The sequence below is a fragment of the Chamaea fasciata genome, unplaced genomic scaffold (genome assembly GCF_029207755.1).
Source record: "Chamaea fasciata isolate MVZ Bird 193981 ecotype frontalis unplaced genomic scaffold, bChaFas1.0.hap1 SCAF_1197, whole genome shotgun sequence".
Lineage (NCBI taxonomy): Eukaryota > Metazoa > Chordata > Aves > Passeriformes > Sylviidae > Chamaea > Chamaea fasciata.
Window position 1 is genome coordinate 1 of NW_027095282.1, and position 26,330 is coordinate 26,330.

The window sequence follows — 26,330 nt, forward strand, 5'->3', positions numbered from 1 at the left end:
GTCGGGGAAAAAAAAAAAACAGAATACGGACAAAAACGATCCCGGAATTGAGAGCAAAACTCCCGGGATTTGGGGGAGAACCCCGAGACTGCGGAGGAAACGGCGCGACGGAGCGCAGAGAATTCCCGGAGGGCGGAATTCCCGGAATTCCGGGAGGGCACCTGTCGGATTCCAGCAGCTCCTCGGGAATGCTGCCGGTGGAGAGACGCTGCGAGCCGAGCTCGGGCAGCTCCCCGCCGCTGCTCTCAAAGTGCTGGATCATGGTCCGGACGTTCCCCGGCTTCACTGCTGGCAAAGATCCCCAAATTCCCGTCAATTCCCGTCCTAAATCCCAAAATTCCCATCCCAAATCCCGGAATTCCCGTCCTAAATCCCGAATTTCCCATCCTAAATCCCAGGGCAGCTCCCCGCCGCTGCTCTCAAAGTGCTGGATCATGGTCCGGACGTTCCCCGGCTTCACTGCTGGCAAAGATCCCCAATTCCCGTCAATTCCCGTCCCAACCGAATCCCGGGAATTCCCGTCCCAAATCCCCGGAATTCCCGTCCCAAATCCCGAATTTCCCATCCTAAATCCCAGGGCAGCTCCCCGCCGCTGCTCTCAAAGTGCTGGATCATGGTCCGGACGTTCCCCCGGCTTCACTGCTGGCAAAGATCCCGAATTTCCGTCAATTCCCATCCCAAATCCCAAAATTCCCATCCTAAATCCTGGAATTCCCATCCTAAATCCCAGATTTCCATCCATTTCCCGTCCCCAGTCCCAGGGCAGCTCCCCGGGGCTGGTCCTGGACGTTCCCCGGCTTCACTCTTGGGAAAGATCCCGAAATTCCCGTCAATTCCATCCCCAAATCCTGGAATTCCCGTCAATTCCCATCCTGAGTCCTGGAATTCCTCTCCTAAATCCCAAATTCCCACCCCAGATCCCAGATTTCCCATCGATTCCCATCCTAAATGCTCAATCTCCATCCCAAAGCCCAAATTCCCGTCAATTTCCCATCCCCAAATCCTGGAATTCCCATCCCAAATCCCATATTTCTACGCTAAATCCTGGAATTCCCGTCCCAAATCCCTAATTTCCATCAATTTCCCACCCTAAATCCTGGAATTCCTGTCCCAAATCCTGGAATTCCCACCCTAAATCCTGGAATTTCCATCCCAAATCCTGGAATTCCCACCCTAAATCCTGGAATTCCCGTCCCAAATCCCAAATTTTCCATCAATTTCCCACCCTAAATCCTGGAATTCCTGTCCCCAAATCCGGAATTCCCATCCCAAATCCCAGATTTTCCACCCTAAATCCCAGATTTTTCGTCAATTCTGGTCCCGGATCCCAAATTTCCCACCTTAAATCCCAAATTTCCCATCAATTCCTGTCCTAAATCCCCAATTTTCCTCCTAAATCCCCAACCCCCCCCCCCCCCCCCCCCCCCCCCCCCCCCAGAATTCCCAGGAATCTCATCAGGGAAGGAAAAAAATCCGGGAATGAATCCCAAAACCAAGGAAAACAAAAAACGATGGAAAAAACGAAGAAAAGCAACAAAAAAATTGGGAATTTTTTACCTTCCGCGGGGGACAGGGGGAGATGAAATGCTGGAAAACAAAGAGGGAAGGTCAGAATTCCCAAAATCCCGGGGGAAAAAAACGGGGAATTTGGGGAATTCCGATGGGATGAGAAGGGAAATAAACGGGGTGGGAAGGAGGGAACGACGCCGGGATTGGGGAATTCCGGGGAAATTCTGAAGAAAATCCTGGGAAAATCCCGAGAAAATCCCAGGGAAGTCCAAAGAAAATCCCAGGAAAACCGTGGGAAAAACCTTGGGAAAAAAAATCCCCGGAAAATTGCTGGAAAATCCCCCCCCCCCCCCCCCCAAAAAAAATCCCTGGAAATTCCCAAAAAATCCCTGGAGACTCCTGGACTGATCCCGGGGGTTGGGAGAATTCCCGGCGTTCCCTGGAATCTCCCCGGAATTCTTCTGGAATTTCCCTGGAATTTTGGGGGAATTTTTGGGAATGTTCCCTGGGATTTTTTGGGAATTTTGGGAATGTTCCCTGAGATTTTTTGGGAATGCTCCCTGGGATTTTTGGGATTGTTCCCTGGGATTTTTTTGGGAATTTTTTGGGAATGTTCCCTGAGATTTTTTGGGGAATTTTTGGGAATGTTCCCTGGGATTTTTTTGGGAATGTTCTCCAGGATTTTTGGGAATGTTTTTGGGATTTTTTTGGGATTTTTTGGGATTGTTCCCTGGGAATTTTTTGGGAATTTTTTGGGAATGTTCCCTGGATTTTTTGGGAATTTTTTAGGGAATGTTCCCTGGGATTTTTGGGAATGTTTCCCGGGATTTTTGGGAATGTTTTTGGGATTTTTTGGGGATTTTTGGGAATGCTCCCTGAGATTTTCTTGGGAATTTTTTGGGAATGTTCCCTGGGATTTTTGGGAATGTTTTTGGGATTTTTGGGGGATTTTTTGGGAATGTTCCCTGGGATTTTTGGGAATGTTCCCTGGGATTTTTGGGAATGTTTTTGGGATTTTTTGGGACTGTTCCCTGGGATTTTTGGAATGTTTGGGCATTTCTGTCACTCACTGCTCTGGGAGGAGCTCCGGGGTTTCCCGATGTATTTCAGGATCGGGTTCTGCCTCTGCTCCTTCTCCTTCTTGGAGCTGCTGCTCTGTTGGGAAAGAAATCCGGGGAATCCAACGGAATTCCGGGAATTCCCCGGCACGAATCCCAAATTCCCAAGTCTCAAATTTCCCATAATTCCCGTCCAAATGCTGCATTCCCTCCCTAAATCCCAAATTTCCCTCCCTAAATCCAAATTTCCCTCCCTAAATCCCAAATTTCCCCATCCTAAATCCCAAGTCAAAATTCCCGGGATTTAGGAAGAAACCAACGGAATTTAGGTCAAAATCCCAGGATTCGGATCCAAAATTCCAGGATTTCAGGAGGAGATGCCGGAATTCGGCTCAAAAATCCCAGGATCTAGCCGAAAAATCCTGGAATTCAGGCAGAAAATCTTGGAGTTTTGGTCAAAATTCCCAGGATTTGGCTCAGAATTCCCGGAATTTCCCCCTAACCCCCCCCAGGTTGGACTCCCGGAATCTTTTCCCGGGTTTTTTTCCCGTGGAATTCCCGGGAATTTCCACCTTTTTGGCCTTGGGGAAGAAGGGCAGCCACTTGTCCTTGTCCGGGATTTTCTCCGCGGCTCCTCCGGGGCTCCGGAACTCCCGGAATTCCCGGAATTCCCGAGGTCGGATCCCAATGTGGCTCATGAAGGTGCTGAGGGCAAAGGCCATGGGGGAGCTGGAAAAGAGATTCCAGAGGGTTCCGGGAGGAAAAATCTTGGAATTTTGGGGGATTTTTTGGGGGGGGGATTTGGAGGGGTTGGGATGGGCTGGGAGGGGGGAAAGGGAAAAGGGGGAAAAATGGGAAAAAAGGGGGAAAAAATGGGGGAAAATGGGAAAAATGGGAAAAATGGGGGAAAATGGGAAAAAGGGGAAAAGGGGGAAAAGGGGGAAAAGGGGGAAAAAGGGGGGAAAAAGGGGGAAAAATGGGGAAAAATGGGGGGAAATGGGAAAAAGGGGGAAAAGGGGGAAAAATGGGAAAAAAAGGGGGAAAAAATGGGGGAAAATGGGAAAAATGGGAAAAAAGGGGAAAATGGGGAAAAATGGGAAAAATGGGAAAAAAGGGGGAAAAATGGGGAAAAATGGGGAAAAAGGGGAAAAAGGGGAAAAGGGGGAAAAGGGGGAAATGGGGAAAAAGGGGAAAAAGGGGAAAAAGGCGGAAAAGAAAAAATGGAAAAAGGAAAAGGGAAAAGGGGAAGAGGGAAAAGAGGGAAAAATGAGAAAAGGGAAAGAAGGAAAGGAAGGGAAAGGGGAAGAGGGAAAAGAGGGAAAAATGAGAAAAGAGGGAAAAGGAAAAGCAGGAAAAGAGGGAAAGGAGGGCAAAGGGAAAGAGGGAAAAGGGGGAAAATCAGGAATGTCCCAATTCCCGGGTTTTTCCGGCTCACCTGCGCTCCTCCTCGTACTTGGAGCTGGGGGAAAAGGAATTCCTTGGAGAATTCTGCCGGTCCCAGCCCCCACTCCCCAATTTCCCACTCCAGTCCCTTTTTCCATTCCCAAACTCCCATTCCCAGACCCCAGGTCCCAAAATCCCCATTCCCATTCCCAAAATTCCCTTTCAAACCCCCAAATCCCCATCCCCCATTCCCAAAACCCCCATTCCCAAAATCCCCATTCCCAAACCCCCATTCCCAAAATCCCCATTCCCAAAATCCCCATTCCCAAAATCCCCGTTCCCAAACCCCCGTTCCCAAAATCCCCATTCCAAAATCCCCGTTCCCAAAATCCCCGTTCCCAAACCCCCATTCCCAAAATCCCCATTCCCAAAATCCCCATTCCCAAACCCCCATTCCCAAAATCCCCATTCCCAAAATCCCCCATTCCCAAAATCCCCATTCCCAAAATCCCCATTCCCAAAATCCCCATTCCCAAAATCCCCATTCCCAAAATCCCCCATTCCCAAAACCCCCCTTCCCAAATCCCCATTCCCAAAACCCCATTCCCAAATCCCCCATTCCCAAATCCCCGGTTCCCAAAATCCCCGTTCCCAAAATCCCCATTCCCAAATCCCCATTCCCAAATCCCCATTCCCAAAATCCCCATTCCCATTCCCAAATCCCCCATTCCCAAATCCCCCATTCCCAAACCCCCCCTTCCCAAATCCCCATTCCCAAACCCCCATTCCCAAATCCCCATTCCCAAAATCCCCATTCCCAAAATCCCCATTCCCAAATCCCCATTCCCAAATCCCCATTCCCAAACCCCCATTCCCAAAATCCCCATTCCCAAAATCCCCATTCCCAAAATCCCCATTCCCAAATCCCCATTCCCAAATCCCCATTCCCAAACCCCCATTCCCAAAATCGCCCATTCCCAAAATCCCCATTCCCAAAATCCCCATTCCCAAAATCCCCATTCCCAAAACCCCCATTCCCAAAATCCCCATTCCCAAATCCCCAATCCCAAATCCCCATTCCCAAAACCCCCATTCCCAAAATCCCCATTCCCAAATCCCCATTCCCAAACCCCCATTCCCAAAACCCCATTCCCAAATCCCCATTCCCAAAACCCCCGATCCCAAATCCCCATTCCCAAAATCCCCATTCCCAAATCCCCATTCCCATTCCCAAATCCCCATTCCCAAAATCCCCATTCCCATTCCCAAATCCCCATTCCCAAACCCCCATTCCCAAAATCCCCATTCCCAAAATCCCCATTCCCAAACCCACCATTCCCAAAATCCCCATTCCCAAAATCCCCATTCCCAAAATTCCCGTTCCCAAAATCCCCCGTTTCCAAATCCCCGATCCCAAACCCCCATTTCCCAAATCCCCATTCCCAAACCCCCATTCCCAAAATCCCCATTCCCAAAATCCCCCATTCCAAAATCCCCATTCCCATTCCCAAATCCCCCATTCCCAAATCCCCGTTCCCAAATCCCCATTCCCAAAATCCCCATTCCCAAATCCCCATTCCCAAAACCCCCGATCCCAAATCCTGATCCCAAACCCCCATTCCCAAAATCCCCGTTCCCAATCCCCATTCCCAAATCCCCATTCCCAAAATCCCCATTCCCAAAATTCCCGTTCCCAAAATTCCCCGTTCCCAAAATTCCTATTCCCAAAATCCCCGATCCCAAAATCCCCGTTCCCAATCCCCCGCCGGAATTCCCGAGCCCCCGGAATTCCCGCTCACAGGATGTCCCCGAGGTGGCCGAGCTGCCTCTCGGCCACGGCGCGCTCCCGCTCCCGGAATTCCCGCCGCAGCTCCGGCAGCTCCGGCTGCTCCCGCATTTCCTCCCGCATTTCCTGCAGCTCCTGCAGCTCCTGCAGCTCCTGCAGCTCGTTCTCGCCGTAGAGGCCGCCCAGCCCCAGCGTGCGCTTGGTCCTGGGGGGAAAAGGGTTAAAAATGGGGAAAAACGGGGAAAAAACGGGAGAATTGGGGAAAAAAGGGGGAAAAAAGGGGATTGGGAAAGGCTGGAATTGCCAAAAGTGCCCAAGTTTGGGGTTCCCCGCTTGGTCCTGGGGGGAAAAGGGTTAAAAAATGGGGAAAAAGGGGAAAAAACGGGAAAAAAATGGGAGAATTGGGGAAAAAAGGGGATTGGGAAAGGCTGGAATTGCCAAAAATCCCCAAGTTTGGGGTTTTCCGCTTGGTCCTGGGGGGAAAAGGGTTAAAAAATGGGGAAAAAGGGGAAAAAACGGGAAAAAATGGGAGAATTGGGGAAAAAAGGGGATTGGGAAAGGCTGGAATTGCCAAAAGTGCCCAAGTTTGGGGTTTTCCGCTTGGTCCTGGGGGGAAAAGGGTTAAAAAACGGGGAAAAAATGGGAAAAAACGGGAGAATTGGGGAAAAAAGGGGATTGGGAAAGGCTGGAATTGCCAAAAGTGCCCAAGTTTGGGGTTCCCCGCTTGGTCCTGGGGGGAAAAGGGTTAAAAAATGGGGAAAAAATGGGGAAAAAATGGGGGAAAATGGGAAAAAACGGGAGAATTGGGGAAAAAAGGGAAGAAAAGGGGATTGGGAAAGGCTGGAATTGCTAAAAATCCCCAAGTTTGGGGTTTTCCGCTTGGTCCTGGGGGGAAAAGGGTTAAAAAACAGGGAAAAAACAGGGAAAAAATGGGGAAAAATGGGAAAAACGGGAGAATTGGGGAAAAAAGGGGGAAAAAAGGGGATTGGGAAAGGCTGGAATTGCCAAAAATGCCCAAGTTTGGGGTTTTCCGCTTGGTCCTGGGGGGAAAAGGGTTAAAAAATGGGGAAAAAGGGGAAAAAAACGGGAAAAAAACGGGAGAATTGGGGAAAAAAAGGGGATTGGGAAAGGCTGGAATTGCCAAAAATGCCCAAGTTTGGGGTTCCCCGCTTGGTCCAGGGGGGAAAATGAGGAAAAAAGGGGAAAAAAGGGGAAAAGGGGAAAAAAGGGGATTGGGAAAGGTCAGGCCTCTCCAAACTCCCCAAACCGGGGATTTTTCGGGGGTTTTGCCCCCAAAAAAACGGGATCAAAGTCCCAAAAATTCAGGATTTTCCTCACATTCTGCCGGGAAAAAAAGCCAAAAAAGAAAAGGAAACAGTGGGAAAACTCCCAGGCTTGCCAAACTCCGGGATTTTCCCGAGCTTCTCCCCCCAAACTCGAGCTCGGGAACTCCCCGGAATCCCCCGGAATTCCCCGGAATCCCCCAAACCCGCCGGGATTTGGGATTTTCCCACCTGTAGTCGTGGAGCTGCTCGTGGATCTGGGGCAGGAGGGAGCCCTGAGCCGCCCGCAGCGCCGCCCGCGCGTCCTCCCCGCTCCGCAGCCGCGCCTCTGCCACGGTCGGGGTCAAAGACGGGAAATTCGGGAAAATTCGGGAATTCGGGATCGCTCCGCAGCTCTGGGATCTCAACTGGAGCCCAAAGGTTTGGGGGATTTGGGGAAATTTGGGGAAATTTGGGGAAATTTGGGAATTTGGGGATTTTGGGGAAACGTCCTCCCCGCTCCGCAGCCGCGCCTCTGCGATGGTCGGGATCAAAAACGGGAAATTCGGGAAAATTCGGGAATTCGGGATCGCTCCGCAGCTCTGGGATCTCAACTGGAGCCCAAAGGTTTGGGGGATTTGGGGAAATTTGGGGAAATTTGGGGATTTTGGGGATTTTGGGGGAAACGTCCTCCCCGCTCCGCAGCCGCGCCTCTGCCACGTGCGGGATCAAAGACGGGAAATTCGGGAAAATTCGGGAATTCGGGATCGCTCCGCAGCTCTGGGATCTCAACTGGAGCCCAAAGGTTTGGGGGATTTGGGGAAATTTGGGGAAATTTGGGGAAATTTGGGGATTTTGGGGAAACGTCCTCCCCGCTCCGCAGCCGCGCCTCTGCGATGTTCGGGATCAAAAACGGGAAATTCGGGAAAATTCGGGAATTCGGGATCGTTCCGCAGCTCTGGGATCTCAACTGGAGCCCAAAGGTTTGGGGGATTTGGGGAAATTTGGGGAAATTTGGGGAAATTTGGGGAAATTTGGGGATTTTGGGGAAACGTCCTCCCCGCTCCGCAGCCGCGCCTCTGCCTCGTGCGGGATCAAAAATGGGAATTGGGGGTAAAATTCGGGAATTTGGGGAAAAATTCGGGAATTTGGGATCGTTCTGCAGCTCTGGGATCTCAACTGGAGCCCAAATTTTCTGGGAATTCCGGAAAATTGGGAAAAATTGGGGATTTGGGGAGATTCGGGGTCAGTTTTCAGGTGTGGGATCTCAACCGGAGCCCAAATTTTCTGGGAATTCGGGAAAATTTGGGATTTTTGGGGGGATTTTTTGAGAATTCAGGGCGGTTTGGGGGATATTTGGGAATTGCCTCCATTCCAGAGCTGGTTCCCAACTTTCCTGTGGCTCCAGGGAAAATCTGGGAATCCCAATCCCGATTTTTGGGCTCCTTTTCCCGGGGGAAATTCCCAAAATTCCGAACTCACCGAGCTCAGCCAGGAGCGGCTCCGGCACCTTCACCCGCAGGGGCTGCAAAAAAATCGGGAAAAACATCCCAAAGTTCCTGAAAATTCCTTAAAATCCACCCAAAATTCATTAAAATCCTCCCCAAATCCCAGAAAATCCCTGGAATTCCTCCCAAAATCCCGGAAAATCCTCCCAAAATCTTGAAAAATTCTCCTCAAGCCCCAGGAAATCTTCCCAAAATCCCAGAAAATCCGGGAAAATCCACCCAGAATTCCTTAAAATCCTCCAGCATCCCGGAAAATCCTGGAAAAAATCCACCCAGAATTCCTTAAAATCCCTCTCAGCATCCCGGAAAATCCCGGAAAATCCACCCAGAATTCCTTAAAGTCCTCTCTGCATCCCGGAAAATCCCGGAAAATCCACCGGGAATCCCTGGGAAGCCCTCCCGGCATCCCGGCAAATGCACCAGGAATCCCTGGGAAGCCTCCCGGCATCCTGGAAAATCCACCCGGAATTCCTTAAAATCATCCCAAGATCTTGGAAAATCCACCCGGAATCCCTGGGAAACCCTCCCAGCAAATCCTGGAAAATCCATCCCAGAATTCCTTAAAATCATCCCAAGATCCTGGAAAATCCCTCCAGAATTCCTTAAAACCCTCCCGGCATCCCGGCAAATCCACTGGGATCCCTGGGAAACCCCGCCGGCATCCTGGAAAATCCCCCAGGATCCCTGGGAACCCTCTCAGCATCCTGGAAAACCCCTGGGATCCCTGGGAACCCGCCCGGCATCCCGGAAAATCCACCCGGAATTCCTTGAAACCCTCCCAAGACCTTGGAAAACCGCCGGGATCCCTGGGAGCCCTCGCGGCATCCCGGAAAATCCACCCGGGATCCCTGGGAAACCCTCCCAAGATCTTGGAAAATCCCCGGGATCCCTGGGAGCCCTCGCGGCCAATCCCCCGGGATCCCTGGGAAGCCCTCCCAGCAAATCCTGGAAAATCCACCCAGAATTCCTTGAAACCCTCCCAAGATCCTGGAAAACCCCCGGGATCCCTGGGAACCCTCCCAAGATCCTGGAAAACCCCCGGGATCCCCGGGAGCCCTGGCGGCCAATCCCCCGGGATCCCCGGGAGCCCTCCCAGCAAATCCTGGAAAATCCACCCAGAATTCCTTAAAACCCTCCCAAGATCCTGGAAAACCCCCGGGATCCCTGGGAACCCTCCCAAGATCCTGGAAAACCCCCAGGATCCCCGGGAACCCTCCCAAGATCCTGGAAAACCCCCGGGATCCCCGGGATCCCCGGCGGCCCTCACGGCGGCGCCGTCGAGGAACAGGCTCCAGACGTCGGCGGCCAGGGCCCGGCTCTCGGCGGCGCCGCTCTGCTGGCAGCAAACGTCACAGCACAGGTGGAAGAGCTGCAGAAACACCGCGGAAAACGGGAGATACCGGGGGAGCCGGGGGAGACGGGGAAAGATGGGAAAGAGGGGAAAGAGGGGAAAAAATCCGGGGGGAATCCAGGGGAAAGACGGGAAAGACGGGGAAAAATCCGGGGGGAATCCCGGGGAGATACGGGGGAATCCGGGGGGAAATCCAGGGAGAATCCAGGGAAGAGGGGAAAAAATCCGGGGGGAATCCCAGGGAGATACGGGAAAGACGGGAAAGAGGGGAAAAAATCCGGGGGGAATCCTGGGGAGATACGGGGAGAAATCTGGGGGAAATCCAGGGAGAATCCGGGGAAGAGGGGAAAAAATCCAGGGGGAATCCCGGGGAGATATGGGGGAATCCGGGGGGAAATCCGGGGAAAATCTGGGGGAAATCTGGGGGAAAATCCAGGGGGGAAATCCCAGGGAAATCCAGGGGGAAATCTGGGGGGAATCCGGAGGAAATCCAGGGAAAGACGGGAAAGAGGGGAAAACATCCGGGGGAAATCCCAGGGAAATCCGGGGGGAAATCCGGAGGAAATCAGGGGAAAGAGGGGAAAAAATCTGGGAAAAAATCCGGGGGGAATCCCGGGGGAATCCGGGGGGAAATCTGGGGGAAATCCGGGGGAAATCCGGGGAAAATCCGGGAAAGAGGGGAAAAAATCCGGGGGAAATCTGGGGGAAATCCAGGGGAATCCAGGGGAAATCCAGGGGAAAATCCGGGGGGAATCCGGGAAAAATTCGGTAAAATATCCGGGGGGAAATGGGAAAAGCAGAGAAAAAATCTGGGAAAAAATCCGGGGGAAAAATGAGGGGAAAAATGAGGGGAAAATGGGAAAAGCGGGGAAAAAATCCGGGAAAAAATCTGGGAAAAAATCCGGGGGAAAATGGGAAAAGCAGGAAAAAAGTCTGGGGGAAAAACAAGGAAAAATATGGGGAAAAAAACGGGAAAAGTCCCGGGGGAACAAAAAAATAAAAAAACAGGGAAAAAATGGGGAAAATCCGGGAATAAACTGGGAAAAATCTGGGAAAGAACAGGGGAAAAGCAGGGAAAAAACGGGGAGGAAAAAAAGAGGAAAAATCTGGGAAAAAAAACAGGGAAAAATCCTGGGAAAAAAAAAAAAAACAGGGAAAAAAACGCAGAAAAATCTGGGAAGAACCGGGGGAAAACCAGGACAGGGATCCCGAGAGCAGAAACTCCCGGGAATTCGGAGGATTTTCTGGAGGAAATCTCAGGTGATTATTCCCAGGAATTTCCCTGGAAACACCGGGAGACGCCGGAAGCGGGGAGTCGGAGCCCGGGGCTGAGAAATCCCGGGAATTTTGGAGGGCTCTGGGGAATTCCTTACCAGGGGAGTGGGATCGGCCTGGGAGAAAAGGAACCTGAGGAAAACCCCCAGGTGAGCCGGGCGGGATTTGAGGATTCCCAAATCCTGGAAGACGGAGTCGCTCTGGGGACAGAACAGGGGAATTCCCAATCGGCCAAATTCCGGCGTTTGCCCGGAATTCCCGAACCCCAAATTCCGGCGTTTTCCCGGAATTCCCGAACCCCAAATTCCGGCGTTTTCCCGGAATTCCCGAACCCCAAATTCTGGGGTTTTCCCGGAATTCCCAAACCCCAAATTCCGGCGTTTGCCCGGAATTCCCAAACCCCAAATTCCGGCGTTTCCCCGGAATTCCCGAACCCCAAATTCCGGGGTTTCCCCGGAATTCCCGAACCCCAAATTCCGGGGTTTTCCCGGAATTCCCAAACCCCAAATTCCTGGTTTTCCTGGAATTCCCAAACCCCAAATTCCGGCGTTTTCCCGGAATTCCCAAATCCCAAATTCCGGCGTTTTCCCGGAATTCCCGAACCCCAAATTCCGGGGTTTCCCCGGAATTCCCGAACCCCAAATTCCGGCGTTTTCCCGGAATTCCCAAACCCCAAATTCCGGGGTTTTCCCGGAATTCCCAAACCCCAAATTCCTGCGTTTTCCCAGAATTCCCGAACCCCAAATTCCGGGGTTTTCCCGGAATTCCCAAACCCCAAATTCCGGCGTTTTCCCGGAATTCCCAAACCCCAAATTCCTGCGTTTTCCCGGAATTCCCAAACCCCAAATTCCGGCGTTTTCCCGGAATTCCCAAACCCCAAATTCCTGCGTTTTCCCGGAATTCCCAAACCCCAAATTCCGGGGATTTCCTGGAATTCCCGAACCCCAAATTCCGGGGTTTTCCCGGAATTCCCAAACCCCAAATTCCGGGGTTTCCCCGGAATTCCCAACCCCCAAATTCCTGCATTTTCCTGGAATTCCCAAACCCCAAATTCCTGCGTTTTCCCGGAATTCCCAAACCCCAAATTCCTGCGTTTTCCCCGGAATTCCCAAACCCCAAATTCCTGCGTTTTCCCGGAATTCCCGAACCCCAAATTCCGGGGTTTTCCTGGAATTCCCAAACCCCAAATTCTCTGGTTTTCCCGGAATTCCCAAACCCCAAATTCCAGGGTTTTCCCGGAATTCCCGAACCCCAAATTCCAGGGTTTTCCTGGAATTCCCACCCCCAAATTCCCGGGTTTTTTCCCGGTTTTTCCCGGTTTTTCCCGGTTTTTCCCCTTTTCCCCATTTTTTCACCTCGCTGGCACCTCCAGGCTCGGGCTCCTCCTCGGGCCCGATGATTTGGGGCCTCCCCGATCCCTGTTCCGGAAAAAAAAAACGGATCAAAATTCCGGGAATGACTTTGGGAATCTCTGAGGGAATTCCCAGATTTTTTTCCCGGGATTTTTGTTTTTTCCTGGATTTTTTTCCAGATTTCTCTGGATTTTTGGGGATTTTTTTTCCTTTCCTGATTTTCCCGGGAATTTCCCCAGATTTTTCCCAGAATTTTCCAAGACTTTTCATGGATTTTCCCACATTGTTCCCAGATTTTCCTGGGGTTTTTCTGGGATTTTTTGTTTCCAGATTTTTCCCAGATTTTCCCCACATTTTTCCAGGATTTTTCCCAGATTTTCCCTGAAATTTCCCCAGACTTTCCCCACTTTGTTTTTGGATTTCTCCCGGATTTCTCCCGGATTTTTCCCGGATTTTTCCGGGGTTTTCCAGCCCCACCTGATCCGTGGGGGAGCTCCTGGGGCTCCCGGGTCGGGAACAGCCAAAATTCCGACTCTGGGATCCCTGGAAGGGAAAATTTGGGATCGGGATCCAACAAAAGAACAACTCACATTCCCAGATTTCCTCCCAATTCCCGGGAAAAACTTCCAGGGAGGGAAAAGAGAATTCTTGGGGATTTTGGAGTTTTTCGACCCTCTGGAAGTTTTTCCGCCTCCCCTGGATTTTTCCAGAATTTTCCCAAGTTTTCCCTGGAATTTTCACCCTTTTTTCCCAAAATTCTCCTCGAATTTCCCCAATTTTTCCCCCAAATTTTCCCAGATTTATCCCAAATTTTCTCCGGAATTTCCCCCCTTTCCCTCCAATTTCCCCCCCCCTCTTTTCCCTGAATTTCCCCAATTTTTCCCTGGAATTTTCTCTCCCTTTTCCCATTTTTTTTCCTGGGATTCCGAGCTCACCTCTGCAGGACCGGATTCCAGCCCCGTCTCTCCGTCCTGGGAATTCCTGGAAAATTTTCCCGGGAGCTGCGGAGAGCCCGAGCCGGAGCCTGGGAGCCCGAAAACTTCTCCCTCCAAATCCTGGGAGAAATGGGAAAAATGGGGAAAAAAATCCCCCCCCAAAATTCCCAGATTTTCCCCCAAAATTCTCAAAAAATCCGCCCCCAAAATTCCCAAAAATCCCCACAAAAATTCCCAGATTTTCCCCCAAAGTTCTCAAAAAATCGTCTCCCCAAATTCCCAAAGATTCTCCAAAAAATTCCAAAAAATCCCTCCAAATGCCGAAAAAAAAATAATCCCCAAACTTCCCCCAAAAATTCCCAGAAAATCCCCCAAAATTCCCCCAAATTCCCCAAAAACTGAAAAAAAAAAAAAAGTCCCAAATAATTTAAAAAAAAATTTCCAGATTTTCACCTAAAAAACTTCCCCGAAAACTCCCCAAAACACCCCCCGAAAAAAATCCCCGAAAATTCTCCAAATTTCCCAGAAAATTCCCGGGAAATTCCCGGAGAATTCCCGGGAATTCCCCGAGTTCCCGCGTACCGCGGCGCCGTGCGTCTCCTGCTGGATTTTGAGCCGGAGCTGGTTGAGGCGGCGCCGGGTCCCCTCCAGCTGCTCCTCCACGGCGGCGCCCGGGTTCCTCTGCAGCAGCTCCTGGAAACGCTGGGAAAAAAAAAAAAAACCGGAATTCCAGAGGCTTTTCCGCCCAAAATATCCCAGAAATCCGAAACGGGGGGAAAAAAAAAAAAAATAGAAAGGAAAAAGGAAAAAATTCCCCCCAAAATCGCCACCAAAAACTCCGAAACGGGGACCCCAAAATCCCCCTAAAATCGAAAGATCCCAAAAGATCGCGCCGAACGCCAAAGGGTCGCCGAAACAATTCCCTGGAAAGGAACGGCGGCGCCCAGAAAAGGGGGAAAAGAGGGAAAGGAGGGAAAAACCGGGAAAAGAGGGGAGGGAGAGGGCGGAAATGCGGGGCGGGAAGTGGGGAAAGGAGGGAAAGGGGGAAAACCAGAGGTGAAGTGGGGAGAAAAGACGGGAAAAAACGTGGGAAAAGAGGGAAAAAAGGGGGGGAAAGTGGGAAAAAGGTGGGAAAAAAGGGGGGAAAAGTGGGAAAAAAGAGGGAAAAAAAGGGGGAAAAAAGGGGGGAAAAGTGGGAAAAAAGAGGGAAAAAAAGGGGGAAAAGTGGGAAAAAAGAGGGAAAAAAAGGGGGGAAAGTGGGAAAAAAGTGGGAAAAAAGAGGGAAAAAAGGGGGGAAAAGTGGGAAAAAAAGTGGGAAAAAAGAGGGAAAAAAGGGGGGAAAAGTGGGAAAAAAGTGGGAAAAAAGGGGGGAAAAGTGGGAAAAAAGTGGGAAAAGAGAGGGAAAAAAAGGGGGGAAAAGTGGGAAAAAGGTGGGGAAAAAGAGAGGGAAAAAAGAGGGAAAAAAGGGGGGGAAGTGGGAAAAAGGTGGGAAAAAGAAAGGAAAAAGGGGGGAAAGTGGGAAAAAAGTGGGAAAAAAAGGGGGGAAAAGTGGGAAAAAGGTGGGGAAAAAAAGGAAAAAGGGGGGAAAGTGGGAAAAAAGTGGGAAAAAAAGGGAGGGAAAGTGGGAAAAAAGTGGGAAGAAAGAGGGAAAAAAAGGGGGGAAACGTGGGAAAAAAGTGGGAAAAAAGGGGGGAAAAGTGGGAAAAAAGTGGGAAAAGAGAGGGAAAAAAGAGGGAAAAAAGGGGGGAAAAGTGGGAAAAAGGTGGGAAAAAAGTGGGAAAAGAGGGAAAAAAAGGGGGGAAGTGGGAAAAAAGTGGGAAAAGGCGGGGAACAGGTGGGAGAGGAGGGAAGACGTGGGGCAGAGGAGTCGTCCGGGGCCGTACCTGGAGCTCGGCCTGCTCCTGGCGCAGCATGTTCCGCAGGATCTGCGCCGCGTGCTTCCGAACCTCCGGGTCCTGAGGGCCCGAGAGACGCCGGAACGGCCGGAACGGCGGGAATGACGGGGATAACGGGAATAACAGGGATAACGGGAATGTGGGGATGACGGGAATGATGGGAATGACGGGGATAACGGGGATAACAGGGATAACGGGAATGTGGGGATGACGGGAATGATGGGAATGACAGGGATAACGGGGATAACAGGGATAACGGGAATGTGGGGATGACGGGAATGATGGGAATGGCAGGGATAACGGGGATAACAGGGATAACGGGAATGTGGGGATGACGGGAATGATGGGAATGGCAGGGATAACGGGGATAACAGGGATAACGGGAATGTGGGGATGACGGGAATGATGGGAATGACAGGGATAACGGGGATAACAGGGATAATGGGAATGTGGGGATGACGGGAATGATGGGAATGACGGGGATAACGGGGATAACAGGGATAACGGGAATGTGGGGATGACGGGAATGATGGGAATGGCAGGGATAACGGGGATAACAGGGATAACGGGAATGTGGGGATGACGGGAATGATGGGAATGACAGGGATAACGGGGATAACAGGGATGGGCATAATGGGAATAGTGGGAATAATGGGAATAGTGGGAATGATGGGAATAACGGGGATGATGGGGATTGTGGAGAAGAATGGGAATGACAGGAATGGGAATGGGGATGATGGGAATGGGGATAATGGGAACGGGGATAACGGGAATGGGCGTAATGGGAATAGTGGGAATAATGGGAATAGTGGGAATGATGGGAATGATGGGCATGATGGGAAGGGCAAGAATGAAAAATATGGGAGTGGGAATAGTGGAAATAAGGGGAATAATAAGAATGACGGGAATAATGGGAATTTTGAGTTTCCCTGCTGGAATTTTGAGTTTCCCCGCTGGAATTCTGAGATTCCCTGACGGAATTTTGGGTTTCCCTGACGGAATTCTGAGATTCCCGGATGGAATTTTGAGATTCCCTGACGGAATTTTGGGTTTCCCCGCTGGAATTTTGGCTTTCCCGGATGGAATTTTGGGTTTCCCGGATGGAATTTTGGGTTTCCCTGACGGAATTTTGGGTTTCCCCGCTGGAATTTTGGCTTTCCCAGATGGAATTTTGGGTTTCCCTGACGGAATTTTGGGTTTCCCGGATGGAATTTTGAGTTTCCCTGACGGAATTTTGGGTTTCCCCGCTGGAATTTTGTGTTCCCCGCTGGAATTTTGGGTTTCCCCGCTGGAATTTTGGGTTTCCCCGCTGGAATTTTGTGTTCCCCCGCTGGAATTTTGTGTTCCCCGCTGGAATTTTGTGTTCCCCCGCTGGAATTTTGGGTTTCCCTGCTGGAATTTTGGGTTTCCCGGATGGAATTTTGAGTTTCCCTGACGGAATTTTGTGTTCCCCCGCTGGAATTTTGGGTTTCCCCGCTGGAATTTTGGGTTTCCCCGCTGGAATTTTGGGTTTCCCCGTTGGAATTCTGGGATTCCCTGCGGAAGCGCGGCTCACCTGGAGGGGCCTGGGCTCGGTGATCCGTTGGGAACATCCCGAAGGTTCCGGCTCCTGCTGAGATCCCGAAATGCCCCCAGAGCCAGGGGGGGATCCCAGCAACGTCAGGGCCACGTAAGCACCAGCTGGGAAACAAAAAAAACCCCAAAACAACCAAATAAAAACGGGATTTGGGAAACGTCAGGAGGAATTCCAGGAAAAGTTCGGGATAAAGTGGGCGAGAGGAGGATTTACAGGGAAAACTGAGAAGAAAAAAATTCCGGGGGGGGGGAAAAAATCCCAGAGGAAAGAAGAGAGAGAAGGAGCTCCTGGAAAAACTTGGGATGAAATTTAGGAAGGATTTGGGATGGAATAAAAGGGATTTCCTGGAAAAATTTGGGATGGAATTTAGGAAGGATTCGGGATGGAATAAAAGGGATTTCCTGGAAAAACTTGGGATGAAATTTAAGAAGGATTTGGGATGAAATAAAAGGGATTTCCTGGAAAAATTTGGGATGGAATTTAGGAAGGATTTGGGATGGAATAAAAGGGATTTCCTGGAAAAACTTGGGATGAAATTTAAGAAGGATTTGGGATGGAATAAAAGGGATTTCCTGGAAAAACTTGGGATGAAATTTAGGAAGGATTTGGGATGGAATAAAAGGGATTTCCTGGAAAAATTTGGGATGAAATTTAAGAAGGATTTGGGATGAAATAAAAGGGATTTCCTGGAAAAACGGGTGATTGGGATTCAATAAAAAAAATAAATAAAAAAAACCAAAAAACTGGGAAAAGGGAGTGAGGCGGATTTCCAGAGGGAATTTCCAGGAAAATCAGGGGAGGGAAAAGGATTCCCAGGAAAGAAAAAAAACTGGGAAAAGAAAGAAATTTCCAGGGGAAATTTCAGGGAGAATTTGGGATGAAATTTCAGAAGGATTTGGGATGAAATAAAAAGGAATTCCTGGAAAAAAAAAAAACCGCAGGAAAAAGGGCTGGAAACGCTTCCGGGGGGATTGGAAAATTCCCAGAGGGTGGGAAACGTTCTCCCCTCCCCCCAGCGCCACGGTTTTCCCGCGGAGCGGGAGGAGAATTCCCAGGAATTTCAGCCTCACGCTCACACTTGATCAACTTCACCACGTCCAGGTGGGAGCTGTTGGTCACCATGGTCCCGTTCACCTGGGGAAAAGGCGGGAAAAGGGGAATTCCAGGGGTTTGCCAACGGAATTCCGGGACACTGCCCCTCCCCCCAGCTGGAAAATGGGAATTTTCCCAGGAATTTTCCCCGGGAAGGTGGAGAAAGGGGGGGTTGGGAAGGTGGGAAGGGGAGTTTGGGAATGTGGGAGGGGGAGTTTGGGAATGTGGGAATTTGGGAATGTGGGAACGGGGAGTTTGGGAATGTGGGAATTTGGGAATGTGGGAGTTTGGGAATGTGGGAAGGGGAATTTGGGAATGTGGGAATTTGGGAATGTGGGAATTTGGGAATGTGGGAGTTTGGGAATGTGGGAAGGGGAATTTGGGAATGTGGGAAGGGGAGTTTGGGAATGTGGGAATTTGGGAATGTGGGAATTTGGGAATGTGGGGAATTTGGGAACGTGGGAAGGGGAGTTTGGGAATGTGGGAATTTGGGAATGTGGGAATTTGGGAATGTGGGAGTTTGGGAATGTGGGAAGGGGAATTTGGGAATGTGGGAAGGGGAGTTTGGGAATGTGGGAATTTGGGAATGTGGGAATTTGGGAATGTGGGGAATTTGGGAACGTGGGAAGGGGAATTTGGGAATGTGGGAATTTGGGAATGTGGGGAATTTGGGAACGTGGGAAGGGGAATTTGGGAATGTGGGAATTTGGGAATGTGGGAGTTTGGGAATGTGGGAGGGGGAGTTTGGGAATGTGGGAATTTGGGAATGTGGGAGTTTGGGAATGTGGGAGGGGGAATTTGGGAATGTGGGAAGGGGAGTTTGGGAATGTGGGAATTTGGGAATGTGGGAATTTGGGAATGTGGGGAATTTGGGAACGTGGGAAGGGGAGTTTGGGAATGTGGGAATTTGGGAATGTGGGAATTTGGGAATGTGGGAGTTTGGGAATGTGGGAAGGGGAATTTGGGAATGTGGGAAGGGGAGTTTGGGAATGTGGGAATTTGGGAATGTGGGAATTTGGGAATGTGGGAGGGGGAGTTTGGGAATGTGGGAATTTGGGAATGTGGGAATTTGGGAATGTGGGAAGGGGAATTTGGGAATGTGGGAATTTGGGAATGTGGGAGTTTGGGAATGTGGGAGGGGGAGTTTGGGAATGTGGGAAGGGGAGTTTGGGAATGTGGGAGAGGGAGTTTGGGAATGTGGGAAGGGGAATTTGGGAATGTGGGAATTTGGGAATGTGGGAACGGGGAGTTTGGGAATGTGGGAAGGGGAATTTGGGAATGTGGGAAGGGGAGTTTGGGAATGTGGGAATTTGGGAATGTGGGAATTTGGGAATGTGGGAGGGGAATTTGGGAATGTGGGGAGTTGGGGAATTTGGGAATGTGGGAATTTGGGAATGTGGGAACGGGGAGTTTGGGAATGTGGGAAGGGGAGTTTGGGAATGTGGGGAGTTTGGGAATTTGGGAATGTGGGGAGTTTGGGAATTTGGGAATGTGGGAGGGGGAATTTGGGAATGTGGGAATTTGGGAATGTGGGAGGGGGAGTTTGGGAATGTGGGAGGGGGAATTTGGGAATGTGGGGAGTTTGGAATTTGGGAATGTGGGAATTTGGGAATTTGGGAATGTGGGGAGTTTGGAATTTGGGAATGTGGGGAGTTTGGGAGTTTGGGAACGCCAACCTTGACAATCCTGTCGCCCTCCTGCACGCCGGCCCTCATGGCCGCCCCACCTGCAGAGAGGGAAGAGATCCCAGATTTTCCTGGAATACCCCACGGGGAGTTTTTTCCCACTCCCTCAACCCCACCCCATCCAACCCCGGAGCGAAATCCGCCCCCAAAACTGGGACCATTCCCGAAGGAAAATCCCGTCTCTCCCACAGTTTCCCCGAGTTTTCCTTATTTCTCCCAGGTTTTTTCCCTCCTTTTCCTCCCATTTTCCGTCTTTCCCCCCACACTCCCTCCGGCATTTTCTCCGTTCTCCGGCCGCTCTCCCGTTCTCTCCTTTTCCCTCCATCCTCCGGGTTTTCCCGCCATTTCCCCCTCACATTTCCCGCCATTTCCCCCTCACGTTTCCCGCCATTTCCCCCTCATGTTCCCGCCTTTTCCCCCTCATGTTCCCGCCATTTCCCTCTCACGTTTCCCGCCATTTCTCTCTCACGTTTCCCGCCATTTCCCCTCTCACGTTTCCCGCCATTTTCCCCTCACGTTTCCCGCCATTTCCCCCTCATGTTCCCGCCATTTCCCCCTCACGTTTCCCGCCATTTCCCCCTCATGTTCCCGCCATTTCCCTCTCACGTTTCCCGCCATTTCCCCCTCATGTTCCCGCCATTTCCCTCTCACGTTTCCCGCCCTTTTCTCCCCCATTTTTCTCCATTTCCCCCCATTTTCCTGAGGCGCCCTGGGGACTGTCCGGCCGTGTCCACCCCGTGTCCACTCCGTGTCCACCCCGTGTCCAGCCCCGTGTCCAGCCCCGTGTCCAGCCCCGTGTCCAGCCCCGTGTCCACCCCGTGTCCAGCCCGTGTCCAGCCCCGTGTCCACCCCGTGTCCGGCCGTGTCCGGCCCCGTGTCCGGCCGCGTCGCACCTGGGCGCACGGACTGCACGAGCACCACGCGGTCGCCGCTGACGGTGAAGCCGAAGCCATGCTGGTCCCGCTGGATGATCACACAGCGCTGCACCAGCCCTGCGGACACGCGGACACACGGGGACACGGACACACGGGGACACACGGACACGGGGACACGGGGACACACGGACACACGGACACGGGGACATGGGGACACATGGGGACACACGGACACGGGGGGACACGGACACGGGGGGACATGGACACGGGGACACACGGACACACGGACACATGGGGACACCCGGACACGGGGACACACGGACACACGGACACACGGACACGGGGACAGGAGGAAGAGGAAGGAATGAGGCTCCCGAGTCCAGGTTTGGCTCTGGGGAACCCACCAGCTCCGGAGGCCGCAGGGCCTCGGGGTCACCGTCCACCCCTGACCTCCAGGCCTGGTGGTCACCCCTGACCTCGAGGTCACTGTCCACCCCTGACCCCGAGGTCACCGTCCACCCCTGACCTCCAGGCCTGGTGACCATTCATGACCTCGAGGTCACCGTCCCCCCTGACCCCGAGGTCACCGTCCCCCCCGACCCCGGGGTCACCGTCCCCCCTGACCCCGAGGTCACCGTCCCCCCCGACCCCGGGGTCACCGTCCCCCCTGACCCCGAGGTCACCCGTCCCCCCTGACCCCGAGGTCACCGTCCCCCCCGACCCCGGGGGTCACCGTCCCCCCTGACCCCGAGGTCACCGTCCCCCCCGACCCCGGGGTCACCGTCCCCCCTGACCCCGAGGTCACCGTCCCCCCTGACCCCGAGGTCACCGTCCCCCCTGACCCCGAGGTCACCGTCCCCCCCGACCCCGGGGTCACCGTCCCCCCTGACCCCGAGGTCACCGTCCCCCCTGACCCCGAGGTCACCGTCCCCCCTGACCCCGGGGTCACCGTCCACCCTGACCCCGAGGTCACCGTCCACCCCCTGACCCCGAGGTCACCGTCCACCCTGACCCCGGGGTCACCGTCCCCCCTGACCCCGGGGTCACCGTCCCCCCTGACCCCGAGGTCACCGTCCCCCCTGACCCCGAGGTCACCGTCCCCCCTGACCCCGAGGTCACCGTCCCCCCTGACCCCGAGGTCACCGTCCCCCCTGACCCCGAGGTCACCGTCCCCCCTGACCCCGGGGTCACCGTCCCCCCCGACCCCCGGCTCCCGGCATTCCGGCCGAATTCCCACCTGCGGGCTCCGAGGCGTCCGAGGGCCGGCGCCCGGGGCACCTTCGCTCCGACGGGGACGACGCTCCGCTCGACCTGGAAATCCGGGGGGATTCCCGAGATTCCCGAGCCGAGCCCGAGCCGCGGCCGCCGCCCGGAACCTCCAGGAATTCCTCGGGGGAACTTCCAGCGACGGGATCCGACCCCTCTCCCCCAGCCCTTCCCGCGCCTCCCGACCCCTTTTCCGTGGAAAAATCAGCCCAAACATCCAACCCGGCCCGGCTCGAGGCCGCGCCCTCCTGCCCCGTGTCCCACGCCTCGGGATCGGATCCCAAATTTCCCCCGGAAAAGGCCAAAATTCCCCGGGAAAAAACAACCACAAAAAAATCCCAGGAAAAAAATCCTCAGGATTTTCCAGAAAATCCCTTTTCTCTGGGATGAGCCCCCCCAAGGGACAAAAAAATCCCAGGAAAAAAATCCCTCAGGATTTTCCAGAAAATCCCTTTACTTTGGATGAGCCCCCCCAAGGGACAAAAAAATCCCAGGAAAAAATTCCTCAGGATTTTCCCGAAAATCTCTTTTCTCTGGGATTAGCCCCCCCAAGGGACAAAAAAATACCAGGAAAAAACTTCCTCAGGATTTCCCAGCCCCAAGGGACAAAAAAATCCCAGGAAAAAATCCCTCAGGATTTCCCAGCCCCTTTTTTCCCAGTTTTTCAGCCCCTTTTTTCCCAGTTTTTCCAGCCCCTTTTTTCCCAGTTTTCCCAGCCCCGTTTTTCCCAGTTTTCCCAGCCCCGTTTTTTCCCAGTTTTTCCAGCCCCTTTTTTCCCAGTTTTTCCAGCCCCTTTTTTCCCAATTTTTCCAGCCCCGTTTTTCCCAGTTTTTCCAGCCCCTTTTTTCCCAGTTTTTCCAGCCCCGTTTTTCCCAGTTTTTCCAGCCCCGTTTTTCCCAGTTTTTCCAGCCCCTTTTTTCCCAGTTTTTCCAGCCCCATCCCATTTTTTCCCCCCGGAGCCGGACCCTGCCCTGACCATTCCCGCCCAATCCGGAGGAAAACCAGGATTAACCTCGGGATTATCCCAGGTCAGCCCACAACTAAAATCCCTTTTTTTTTTTTCCCCCTATGTTTTTCCTCCAAAAAAAAAAAAACCCCCCAAATTTCGGGAATTTCGTCATTCCAAGACGTTTTCCTGCCCAATCCACCATTCCAAGATTCCCTAAAAAAAGAAGAAAATTCCCAGGGATGTTCCAAGGTTTTTCCCGGCCCTGCCGGGAGCAGCCGGGGCTTAACGAGGCTCTAAAAAAGTCGTTTAATTCGGCTTAATTAAAGCTCCTTAATTGCCTCAGGGCACGGTCGTCAGCCCAGGCCGCGGCCGCCCTGCCCGGATCGGCCCCAAAAATTCCCGAATTTCCCCCCAAAAACTCGGGGTTGGGAAAAGGGGGAAGTGGGACAGGATCGGCCCGAAATCGCGGCGCCGAGGTTCCGGCGGCGGCTGCCGGAATTGCTGGCGGGAAATTCCGGGAGGAAAATCGGGGGGTTGGGGGGAAATTCGGGAATTTTGGGGAAAATTTGGGGATTTGGGGGGAAATTTGGGGGGAAATTCGGGAATTTTGGGGGAAATTTAGGGGGAAATTCGGGAATTTTGGGGGAAATTTAGGGGGAAATTCGGGAATTTTGGGGAAATTTGGGATTTTGGGGGAAATTTGGGGGAAATTCGGGGATTTTGGGGGAAATTTGGGGTTTTGGGGGAAATTTGGGGGGAAATTCGGGAATTTTTGGGGTGAAATTTGGGGATTTTGGGGTCAAATTCTGGGATTTGGGGTGAAATTCGGGAATTTTTGGGGTGAAATTTGGGGATTTTGGGGTGAAACTGTGATTTTGGAGTAAAACTTTGGGATTTTAGGATAAAACTCCGGGATTTTGGGATCAATCTCTGGGATTTTGGGGATAAAAACTCCGGGATTTGGGGATCAATCTTTGGGATTTGGGGATCAATCTCTGGATTTTGGGGTGAAACTCCGGGATTTTAGGATAAAACTCCGGGATTTTGGGATGAACCTCTGGGATTTTTGGGATCAATCTCTGGATTTTTGGGATCAATCTCTGGGATTTTGGGATCAATCTCTGGGATTTTGGGATCAATCTCTGGGATTTTTGGGATCAATCTCTGGGATTTTGGGATCAATCTCTGGGATTTTTGGGATCAATCTCTGGATTTTGGGATCAATCTCTGGGATTTTGGGATCAATCTCTGGGATTTTTGGGATCAATCTCTGGGATTTTGGGATCAATCTCTGGGATTTTGGGATCAATCTCTGGGATTTTTGGGATCAGTCTCTGGGATTTTTGGGATCAATCTCTGGGATTTTTGGGATGAACCTCTGGGATTTTTGGATCAATCTTTGGGATTTTGGGATCAATCTCTGGGATTTTGGGATGAACCTCTGGGATTTTTGGGATCTGGAGGACCTGGGAGAGGACTCAGCTCAGCCTCAGGAATCCAAACCCTCCAAAACGAACCAAAATTCCCAAACTCCCCCAACCTTTACACCCAAACCCCCGGAATTCCCAGATCCCTCAGGGAACGCGGGAACATTCCGAATTCCCAACGGAACAAAATCCCCCCTCGGGATCGCAGGAATTATTTCATTTTAACTCGCCCCCCACATTCCCACGGCGAGTTCCGGGAGGAATTCCCGGAGGTTTGGATCCCTCTGGAATCTCTCCTCGGATTTTTGTGACGTTTTTTCTTCCCCTCCCGGCCGGGGGCTGCGGCTCCCTGGGAAAACACCGGGAAAAAACCCAAAAAAACCACGGAGAGAAGGGAGAAAAAACGGGAATTTTTCCCTACTTTTCCTGCTTTAAATGCGATTTATCCCAGATTTTCCGTGGATTTTCCAGCTGGCAATCCCAAATTTCTTTCGGGGAGGGATCCCGGAGGTCAGAAATGTGGGGAAATGGGAATTTTCCCCATTTTGAGGGGTTTTTTCCCCATTTTTAGGGTTTTTTCTCCACATTTTTAGGGGTTTTCTCCCCATTTTTAGAGGTTTTTTCCCATTTTTAGGGGTTTTTTCCCATTTTTAACACTTTAAATGCGATTTATCCCAGATTTGGGGGGGATTTTCCAGCTGGCAATCCCAAATTTCTTTTGGGAAGGGATCCCAGTGGTCAGAAATGTTGGGAAACGGGAATTTTTCCCCAGTTTTAGAGTTTTTCCCCCATTTTTAGGGTTTTTTTCCCCATTTTTAGGGGGTTTTCCCCCATTTTTAGGGGGTTTTTTCCCATTTTTAGGTTTTTTCCCCATTTTTAGGTTTTTTTCCCCCATTTTTAGGGGTTTTCTCCCCATTTTTAGGGTTTTTTTCCCCATTTTTAGGGGGGTTTTTTCCCATTTTTAGGGATTTTCCCCCATTTTTAGGGCTTTTTTCCCCATTTTTAGGGTTTTTTTCCCCATTTTTAGGGGTTTTTTCCCCATTTTAGGGGTTTTTTCCCCCATTTTTAGGGGGTTTTTCCCCCATTTTAAGGGTTTTTTTCCCCATTTTTAGCACTTTAAATGCGATTCATCCCAGATTTGGGGGGGATTTTCCAGCTGGCAATCCCAAATTTCTTTTGGGAAGGGATCCCAGTGGTCAGAAATGTTGGGAAACGGGAATTTTCCCCATTTTTAGGGGTTTTTTCCCATTTTTAGGGTTTTCCCCCCATTTTTAGGGGTTTTTTCCCCATTTTTAGGGTTTTTTTCCCCATTTTTAGCACTTTAAATGCGATCCATCCCAGATTTTCCGTGGATTTTCCAGCTGGGAATTCCAAACTTTCTTCAGGAAAAGATTCCAACGGGACGACGCTGACCCCAAACATTAAAAATCTGGAATTTTTTCTGGATATTTTTGATTTTTCAGGGTTTTTTTTTGATTTTTTGGGGTTTTTTTCCCCCCCCAGGAATTCTCCAGGCAGCCGCTCCCAATCCCAGCTCCAGGAATTCCCGGGAGTTTAATGATTAACAGGGAAAACCACTCCCGGAAAAAAAACGGGAAGTGGCTGAGCTGCTCTGACCTGGAATTCCGGATCCTGGGAATTCCCTGGCCCCAGGGAATCCTTTCCTTTGAATCCAATTTTCCCGGGGAATCGATGGAATTCTGGGATCCGGAAATTCCTGGCCACGAGGGAGGGGAAAGTTTTGTTTCCTGATTTTCGGGAATTGGGCAATTCCAGGGGTGGGAAAATCCATGGAAAAATCAGGAACAGGGAAGGATTTATCCCAAAAATCCCAAATAAATCAGGATGGGGAATCCTGGAATGGTTTAGGGGGTGAAAAGAGCCCAAAAATCCTTAAAAATCCTTAAAAATCCACTAAAAATCCACTAAAAATCCATTAAAAATCCATTAATAATCCATTAAAAATCCATTAAAAATCTTTAAAAATCCACTAAAAATCCATTAAAAATCCTTAAAAATCCATTAAAATTCCACTAATAATCCATTAAAAACCCATTAAAATTCCATTAAAAATCCATTAATAATCCATTAGTAATCCATAATAATCCATTAATAATCCATTAAAAATCCATTAAAAAGCCACAAA

General features: G+C 51.2%; 2 protein-coding genes across 2 annotated transcripts; one reads left to right on the forward strand and one right to left on the reverse strand.

Annotated features, from left to right (window-relative positions):
* Positions 1 to 81: 81 nt before the first annotated feature.
* On the reverse strand, positions 82 to 23,324 carry LOC136284630 (rho guanine nucleotide exchange factor 11-like; the record flags this gene model as incomplete). The annotated part of the gene is made up of 20 exons (XM_066174985.1): positions 21,780 to 23,324; positions 20,561 to 20,659; positions 19,659 to 19,708; positions 17,967 to 18,024; positions 16,870 to 16,994; positions 15,303 to 15,374; positions 14,002 to 14,121; positions 13,420 to 13,539; positions 12,962 to 13,027; positions 12,488 to 12,550; positions 11,231 to 11,332; positions 9,774 to 9,875; positions 8,481 to 8,523; positions 7,251 to 7,347; positions 5,750 to 5,941; positions 4,003 to 4,026; positions 3,140 to 3,296; positions 2,580 to 2,664; positions 1,558 to 1,587; positions 82 to 462 (listed from the first exon to the last, which is right to left on the reverse strand). Coding segments are annotated over exons 3-20 (1,876 nt in total), but the record flags the coding sequence as incomplete, so codon positions are not given.
* On the forward strand, positions 20,907 to 21,758 carry LOC136284629 (proteoglycan 4-like; the record flags this gene model as incomplete). The annotated part of the gene is made up of 4 exons (XM_066174984.1): positions 20,907 to 20,925; positions 21,075 to 21,220; positions 21,295 to 21,486; positions 21,537 to 21,758. Coding segments are annotated over exons 1-4 (579 nt in total), but the record flags the coding sequence as incomplete, so codon positions are not given.
* Positions 23,325 to 26,330: the final 3,006 nt, after the last annotated feature.